The sequence below is a fragment of the Pteropus vampyrus genome, unplaced genomic scaffold (assembly GCF_000151845.1).
Source record: "Pteropus vampyrus isolate Shadow unplaced genomic scaffold, Pvam_2.0 Scaffold217, whole genome shotgun sequence".
In the NCBI taxonomy this organism is placed as follows: domain Eukaryota; kingdom Metazoa; phylum Chordata; class Mammalia; order Chiroptera; family Pteropodidae; genus Pteropus; species Pteropus vampyrus.
In genome coordinates this window covers 3,562,460-3,571,592 of record NW_011888998.1, presented here as the reverse complement: position 1 = coordinate 3,571,592, position 9,133 = coordinate 3,562,460, and the positions used below count along the sequence as shown (strand labels likewise).

Here is a 9,133-nt window from a genome sequence, read left to right as displayed (position 1 = left end):
GGATCCTTGGTGGGAACGCTGACACAAGAAGTGAACAAAGTTAGGGAAAGGAAGTAAGGGAAAGCTCTCACTTCCACAGGCATCTCTGCTCTCCTCGCTCCCCTTATCATTGCCAACCGTCCAGCATGAACATGGCTAGTGTAGGAAAGATTGCCAACTGCATTGTGGGTCTAATGGGGAGAAGATGTCCAGGGGAGGGTGAAGCAGCATCACAGACTATAAAGGGACATTTTAAGAACTTTTTCTAAAAGGCCCAGCTTACATGTTTCCTTCTCTGTAGAGCCATTCATGGCCTTCCTCTCGGCGTACACAAATGCCAATCCCCGCCACCAGGCCCAACTGACCACCTCCTGCTCTGAGCCCACCATGTTCTGCTCTCACTGTCCGTGTTACAGCCAGCTGGGCATGGCCTGTTTCCTTGCTGGATTACAAATTCCTTCAGGACATGGTATCTGTCTTAACCACATGGTGGCCTAGTCTTTGGCCCAGTGCTGGGCACAGAATGAGAACTCAAAGCTGTCAAATTAAGCTTTAAAAATAGATTATTCCTCAAAGATGACATAAAAAGGGCAAGGGGACGCCAGACAGGTTGAAATGGATGCTAGTCAGAAACCTAAACACCCTGCCCATCCAGCCCAAAGAGAAGCTTTGAACCCTAAATATTAATTAAAATGTCTGATCAACAACAGTTGGAGACATGTCTATAGACCTCTCCTTTCTAGCCACTCAACTATTCAACAAACCAATAGGTAATTATAATGATTACAAACAAATGACACACATTAAAGATGGAGGCGGGAGAAGCAGGGGGTGGGAATAAAGCTGCTTCTGGGTGAGGCCATTTAACAGGCACATGACAATGAGACGCAGACGTCTGAGGCAGGAAGTGAAAACTCATCTAATAAAACTAGTGTGGGGGGAGGACCAGGAGGTAGAGCAAACGAGTGAGTGGATTTAGGGCTTAGCCAAGATCTCATGGTTCACTGAGTAGCATGACCCAAAACAGCCTGGAATCTGGAATACCCAAGAATGATCCGAATCTGAGACAGCATCTCATGGGCTTTCAGCAGCCCTGACAAGGAACCAGCAACTTCATCTCCAATGTGTTCTCAGCACTAGACCCCTCCAAGAAGGAACCACTTCTTTGGCCCCACTAGTGGCCACAGGGTTGCTGACCATGTCTGGCTATTTGATGCCAGGACTGACAAGATGGTGCTCCTGAGGCTGTGTCCTAGCTCATGATACAGGCAGCGTTTTCTAGAAATTTAAGCTTTTTTAGCGGGTGGGGCCAGAGTAGGAAGAATAGTTTCAGAGAATAAAGCACTAGCACAAGGGCTAAATCAACAAGTAACAGTTTTGGCTCATTTCATATTGCTGAATGAGACCTAAACTCCACAAAAGGGACCAAGCAAGGGGGCAGCTCTGGTGGGGAAGCCATGTTGAGCTAATCCCAAAAGAACATGAGAGCCTGTAAGAATTTCCTCTTCTGGCTTTGGAGTCTGGGAAGACAGGGGGCTAATTAGGCATCTGGTCAGTTTCCCTTTGCTTCAGATTCTTGATGCAGTCAAAAGGAAGTTACTCATGTGGGCCAGTCCCTTTACCAAGGTAGTAATAGGGGCTCAGGGAGGGCCAACTAAGCATCTCCCCTCTACCAGCTCCTTAGGTCCCACAGCAGCCAGAAGAGAGGGAAGAGAAAGGAGCTGGAAACCAAGGGTAATGGAAATAATAGATACAAGAGGGGGAGAAACAGAGGTGCCAAGATGAAGAAAAAGGAAGGAGAACATGAAACAAACAAGGGAAATGAGTAGGAAAAAAGTAGGGACTTGACTGACAGTGAAACCAAGTGAGTTTCCACATCTTCCTGCACAGGCCCTCAGCGGAAGTTCAGGCTGAGACAAGAGGGCAGGGTGTGAGCCCTGGATACTCACATGAGTTGCCGAACCATGTCTCGGGTGATAAGCTGAATGGTCTCTGGCTTGTGGTCCCAGCCCAGAGTAGCGAAAGTTTTCTGAATGGCATGCTTATCTCGGAGCAGCACGATGGGGCTGTCGATCTGGGCCAGGGGCTATGGGTTCAGCAAGGACAGCTTAGAAGCTGGCCACCCCACTTCCTACTGGTCAGTCCTAACTTCAAGTATAGAATTCCCCTCTCCTGGGGCTTCAACCCCATGCAATGGCAGGGGAGGCTGGCTGAGACCCAGGCTGCAGGATCACCCAGATTAGCCATGGCACTGCGAAAGCAGTGTGGTGCTCTGCACTTGAACTTAGCCAGATGTATCCTGTAATGACCAGCTCTTCTGAGAACAAGGCCTCTATATAACTTGTGCAGATACCCCTGGACAGATGGGAAGTGGGGGTTGCTAGTGTGTGTCCATTCCTAACAGGAATGAAAATTGTAGGTCCCTACATTCTCTTCCCTCTATGACTTATGGAAGAAGGAATAATTCTCTCTTGGACCACACTGTTGGCCTGAAGCAATATAATTTGTTGCAGACTCATCCAATCTGATATTCACATCTTTTCATCTTTTGTAATGATTGATTTACTTTGATCCCCGCCCCCAAAAGCCCATTTGGAGGGAGTTAGAAATGGCTAAACAGCCTGGTAGAGACCTGCCCTTAAATCTAATGTGGTGAGAAAGTCAGGAAGTTAGAATTCAGCAAGAATATGAATTATGTATATCTTTTTTTTTTTCAAAATTTTCTGACCATGAGTTAGATAAAAAGAAAAGAAAACATTTCAGAAAATTTTTGAACACAAGAGAATTTCACTTGTCATTAAAGCAGTAACTGTGATCCTGAGTGGAGGTCCCTCTTGTCCTGAGAACTTCACTTTGCAGAGGTCCCAGAGTGCTGCTGCCACCTGGTGCCCATCTCTGCTTCCAAGTAGGCACAAGTCAGTCATGCCACAGGCTCCTTCTGCCCCCTACTGTTGGTTGAGAGAGTTCCTGGACTCTCACCCAGCAGTAAGGCCAAAGAAAAAGGACCAGGAGCAGGCATTTTTCTAACTGCTCCTTTTGCTATTCCTGGAGAATCAGCCATTTCCCAGTCTATCTTTGCTTTGACTAAAAGTGACATTCCTTTCATTCTTTCCCCTGTCAATAGTAAAACTGCCGCAGAGTGGCGGGCGGGGGGGTGGGGGTCTTCTAAATACAGAAAGATGCCTGTCTTGAACTCTCTGGAAAGTCCCTTTGACTCACAATGAGGACAGTGGGGAGCAGGAATAGATATCACATCTTCTCTCCCCAACCCACCCACTGCCCGTGGTATTCACACCAGTATCCTCCAGTATGCCTCCACTGGTATATTTCTTCCCTTTCTCTTTTCTTTCTTAATCTCTCTCTCACTGCCCTTCTCTCCATGTCTCATTCTCTTTCTAGCCTTGCCTCTCTTCCCTTTCACCTACTTAACTCAACATGTACTAAGATTATTCCAAGTAACTCTCCAGCTCTCCTTCTTAGACTAAAGGAGTTGTCGACCTCTTAGTCAGGACGACATTTGCAAATAAAGACCTGCCCATTTCCCATAGCTAAGAAGTTGTATTAGTTGAGCACCTAGGAAAGGAAGATGACTTTGTGTTTGAGGTTGTTCTTGGACAGAGGAGTAAATATGTCGCTCTGAGTCTGCAAGTTTAGTCCAGTGGCCCTCGAATGTTTTCATCATGGAGTGTTCACTGAGTAACTATCAAGCTCTCTGCAGCCAAGCCTCTCCTCTGGCATTACAACAGATTTTCAATGCTGTATAGACGTGAGGCTTGTGTGGGTAGAGGAAGCCAGGTGTCCTGTTTACATGGGCCCCACTAAATATCAGAGCTCTACAGCTGGTTTTCAGAATTCCCCTCTGCCTTCGTCACAGAGTTATCTGGGAGAGGGGGTGATGTGTTCCATGCTAGCTTTGTCCTAAGCAACACTAGTCCAGGTCACTGCCTCCAGGTGACAGCTACCTGTAGGGACTAGGTGAGGGTTACCTTGATACCTCCGAAGAGGCTCTCGTCTACCTCAGAGCTTACAGCTTTGGTCCGATAGCGAGTCCTATTTCTTGACCTGTTGGAAGTGGTAGAAGAGGAGCTCAGGACGCCAGTTGTGCTTAACGGCTGCAAGAAGCAGAAAGATTGAGCCATGAGTGCTGAGTGCCATCTGCACCCTTAGCAAGGTAAACACTTCGCCCGCCCATGCCGCAGTGGGTCGGAGTACATGCCGAAAAGCACTGAGGGAAAGCACCTGAGTAAACCTGAAATGTAAGGGACACCTCCACAGAAGCAGAGGGTTCTCTGGGTAGGCACCAGGCACACTAGCTCAGCGAGGAGCATTTCTGTAGTCTCTGAGTTGAAGAAGGCCAAGTCATCATGCCATATGGAAGAATGGAAGAAAGAAATGAGGAGGGAGGATGACCTCATTGTTGGCCCAGTCCCAATTTCCCACAAGGACATTCTTGTGAGGTGACTTGGACTTATCTACCCAGAAGTGTATAATGTTTTCTTTACCTCCAGTCTTCTTAGCCTAAGTTCCAAGCCCCCTTCATAAATGACAGTACTATTTGACCTCCTTCACATCTCCACAATCTTACAAGGTTACAGTGGGGACCACAGGACATTAAAGATAGAAAAGCTTGGCACAGGGTTGGTGCCTAATAATCATGACTAATTGCCAGCTACAATCAGACAAACCAGTGCATAGCATCCACCATATGGCTTTCACTCCTGGGACCCCTGTAGTGTGCACCAATCAGTTTTAACCATCCAGTGCCTTTCTATGTTTGGAGAGTTCCATCTAATGAGTTGAGGAAGACAAGGCTCATTTCTGACCATCAAAGCTAAAGACACCAGATATTTGCCCTCCAAGCCTGAGCAAACCAATCAGATCGCCCAAGCCTGACAAGGAACAGGAAACTAGCGATGCAAGAAGAACGAGGAAATTCTTTCTGGCAAATTCAGCAGTCACAGCCATACCCAGTGATAAGGACACCAGTAGTGGCACTCCATAGTCAAAGCTGCCAGCATTAAGGTCCTCAACAGACCAGTGCTGGGTTGTGATTTTGGCCTTTGTTCTGGCTGCAACTCCTCCCTTTGTTCCCATTTGCCAAGCCTAGTTTCCCAGCCGTGGTGTAAAGTCCATGAGCTTTCAGCTCTCAGAACTGAGTTCTGACTCTGCTGCTTATAACCAGGAACACTGATTAACACAACCTCATTCTCAAAGCTTATCCAGCTTCAGCTCAGTCCCCAGAGAAGAAGTCTGCCTCCAGAAGACGATTTCTGTGAAGACTACAGGACAGCCTCAGGCTTAATACAATTCTCACTTTGCAGGAGCCCACAACTCCTACAGTTCTCTAAGCCGGGATGTCCTGGGGGAATGGGCTACATACATTGGGTCTCCCAAGCCTGGAAATCAGCAGCTGTCAAGGGGACAGGATAGACAGAGAAATGCACTGTGAATGCCAAGTCACTAAACACTGGACAGTGTGTTTCGAAAGCTCTCTGTCATCTGCCATGAGCAGCACCTGTTCCACCTGTATTAGGTTTCACATTAAATTGAGCAATTATTCTCCAGCTGGCTCTGTTCCATACAAGGACCACTGACTACTGTGTGCCCTGTCCCTCACTGCCTGGCACAGCCAGCAACAGGCTTATGGAGGGAACCACCCTTCACAGCCTCAGTCAGACCCAATAGAGCAAAGCAGAAAAGCTCGGATTTATTAAAAGGCAAACATAGCAGCCCCAAGAATGCCTAATAACAGACTCATGGTGAGTGGTTAGCAACTGCTCCCCTTTACACCAAAAATAGAAGAGGAAATGAATAGAAACTGTGATAGGTGGGACTGAGGGTAAGCACTGGGAATAATTGGAGAAGGTGGAAGGAACTGGATCATGAGGGGTGGTATGAGCTCTGTACATAATTAAGGGAAAAGATGAGGTCTTGACACATTATAGGAGCTCAGTAGGCATTTGATGGTGAATTAATGAATGAAACCAAGCAAGACAACTTCTTAAGAGCTACAGACCAGATTAGATGGAAGCCTTTCTGGAATACGCCTGCCCGAGTCCAGATCACTCCACCACTCCACATTTTCTGTATCACGTATAGCCTGCACTGTGGAAAATAATGTATGTGAAAGGGCTGGAGTACAGATGGAAAGCATTATTATTGTTTTGCATTTGCTTTCCCGTTTCTTTTCAAGGGTTCCTGCAGGATTTCCCCATGTGCTCAGGTGTCCATCAGACTGTGGGTTCCTCAAGGCTGACACCAGACCACTTCTTTCCTACACCCTTGGTACCCAGGTCAGGAGGAAATTATCCAAGAGATACTCGACTGCCTGCACCTTGAAGTCAGAACAAAGGAAGGAAAACAGATGACCACAGAAAAGTAGCCACACTGGGCAGGGCAGAGAAAAGCACTAAGCTCTGGGGTTGGGTGGCTGAGAAAACCTCAATGGGGAATGCTGACTTTGAAGCCACCAGCCATCCACCAGGGTTAGAATAACCATCTTGCCAAGACTAACAAAAAGGATTAGAGAGGTCAATGTGTAAAAATGCTAGGAAAAAAATTAAGAACCAAGCAGAAATGAAAAGTTAGATCCCTCTGGGCCAAAGGCAGTAGCAGAGAGGTTCTGTCAAGAGGTTAAGAGTTGGTTTTATCTCTTGCCTGACCAAATGAACGTCCCCAAGAAGCTGAACAGTGTCTAGAAGGAAGCCTGTCTAGTCCTTGGTGGGTGGGGCATGGGGGGCAGGCAGCTCTTGAAGAAAAAGAAGAGAGCCTGATTAAAAAAAAACAAAAAACAAAAAAAAACTAGTATTAATAACTGAGAAGGCAAGAGGGATTAGAGAAGATGATGATTAGGGACAGATAAAGATGCCAGCCCTGCTTTAATATTTTCATCTTGGAGACATAGCCAACTCCCTTTCCCGTTTTGTGCCCACCCCAGGAGCACAAAAATTTGGCTACTGCTCAGAGTTCTGGGAGAAACTCCAGTACAGTTAGATTAGCTGGTCAATCCGATGATGATTTTGACTTAGTCACTGACATAGGATAACATAACATATTGTTTTAACAAAACCAGATTATTTTAAAAAATGTAAGTATCCCTATAAAAATGTTTGTATGAGGGTACACTCCCAGAATATGTTACTAAAAGAATGTTGACAAAAATGTTTAATTTCAGGTGAGTGGTATCATCTTAAGATGTTCCTTATATTAAATAATTTTCTGCAATGAGTAGGTAACTCTTTATTAACAACAACAACAACAAAAAAAACTATTTCTATTTGAAAACAAAACCTAGCAGTGGGCCTGAAGCCCCAACTCTGAACACAGGAGAGTCCAGTCCTTTAAAAACTGCAGCATTTTCTGTCCCAGGACCCAGGATGTTCAGATGGAACTGTAACATCTGTTAACTGAATAAAGATGAAGGCATGTCCTTTTCTGGATGTTCTCTCCACCCTGGATCTAGTTCCTCTTTTGCATATAGGTTCCCTGCAAGCTAGCAAATTCAGGCTTCAAGCTCTTGACCTGATTCTGCTTCCTTTTACTGTAGGCTTTGGTTACTGAGGTGGGGATGCCAAGGCAGCAGGTGCCTTGTCTTTCACTAAGTAATCCGCTCAGTTCACCTCTTTCCTCACATGGAACCAGGATGGCCTTCTGTGGGATGCCATCTGAAGACATCTTAGTCAGTACTGAAGTCCATCCCTCCTTCCTGAGGATATAGTTATTCCTTGTTTTTAAGAGTCCTAGAGGTCTGCATAATTGTGAATCTCCCCCAACCACCAACTCTCCCCACTCCCCCAAACACTCTAAAAAGCTAGTAAGTAGCACCATACAATACACAGACACACACACACACACACTCACACATGTACACACACTCACTTGCACACACCTGGTCTTCCAGAAGAGCAGAGATCACTAACTTGACCCGCTGCTTCTCAAAGGTGCCTTTATGCCCAGTCCTGTCCATGAGATTTCAGAAGTGCTCAGTCAGCAGGCCAAACCTCTGCCCTGAGTGGCCCTTGGACAGGGAATCCCTGATCTGGGTGCAGAGAAGCCCACAAGTCTAGTCCAGGTGCAACTCACTGATTAATTTGGCTTAGAAATATGAAAGTTTTAAAAATGGAGGAAAAAAGAACTAACACTTACTGTATGCCCTTAGATGCCAGGTGTGATGCTAGGCCCTCACAGACAGATGTATACCACTGAACCTGAAAGGCACTGAGGAGAGCTTGGAACAATATGCATAATAAGTGCCTAAATGAAAGGGACTCCATTGCAACACCACAGGGAGTCTTCAGAAGAGGAAAACAGCTCTTTTCTGGAGACTTGTTTATAATTAACAAAGCTCTTCTGAAATCTCTACTTGGGGAGACTGCATTTGAACCATTGAGGCCCAGAAAAGCAGTGTCACCTCTGGGCATTAAGTATGTCCACCAGTGCACCCAAGGTGCCACCTTTGCCTTCTGGTGTGCCCCCAGAAATTCTAAGGTTATTTCCAATAACCCAAGGCTCCAACATCTATCCTCTGCCCCTCTCCATTATCCCTCAGGGACCAACACACTCCTCACTGGGGTCCATAGGTCCCCTGTACTATGCCTCCCAGCCCTCCTGACGCTTGCAATCTCAGGGACCCCAAGCTGGACAGATCAGTCCCAATCCCTCTCCAGGGACTATCAAACCTGGTACCCTCTTCATTGAATCATTTACAAATGTTTGCTGAGTAAGTACAGAGTGACCCAAGCCCCAACAACAGAAAAGAAAACTGAGGCTCAAGAATATTATGTGATTTATTTGTTGTCACTCTGCTAGTTCGTGGCAGAACAAGTATCTATAACCTGGTATCTGGCCTCCTCACCAGTGGTTTTTTCCCCATCACATCCTACAGTCCCCAGCCCATGTTGGCCCCAGCCTGATAGAAGGGGAAAAGGCTGAGACATCCCTTTCTCCCCAACTTCCAGGCTCAGCACCACTCCATGCTTTCAATCCCTATCGACCTCGCCCTTAATTCTTCTTTTGGAGGAGGAAGTTCCTTAGGACTTCCCTTGCGTCTTCTAGTGGGGTGTCTGCCCCACTCCTGGGCCTTCCTGACATCCAGACCCTGACCGAACTTCTGCCCTCTCCCAGCTCCCCACTTTCCTGGCTCAGAAATCCGACC

General features: G+C 46.6%; 1 protein-coding gene across 1 annotated transcript in view; it reads right to left on the bottom strand.

Moving 5' to 3' along the window:
- The window catches only part of CFAP45 (cilia and flagella associated protein 45), a 23,314-nt gene extending 15,191 nt beyond the window's left edge, over positions 1 to 8,123 (bottom strand). The window contains exons 1-4 of the mRNA XM_023538267.1: positions 7,868 to 8,123; positions 3,966 to 4,091; positions 1,929 to 2,065; positions 1 to 18 (exon numbers count right to left, since the gene is read on the bottom strand). Of these exons, the coding sequence (XP_023394035.1) occupies positions 1 to 18; positions 1,929 to 2,065; positions 3,966 to 4,091; positions 7,868 to 7,945 (359 nt within the window). The 5' untranslated portion in view covers positions 7,946 to 8,123. The remainder of the gene's footprint in view (positions 19 to 1,928; positions 2,066 to 3,965; positions 4,092 to 7,867) is intronic.
- Positions 8,124 to 9,133: the final 1,010 nt, after the last annotated feature.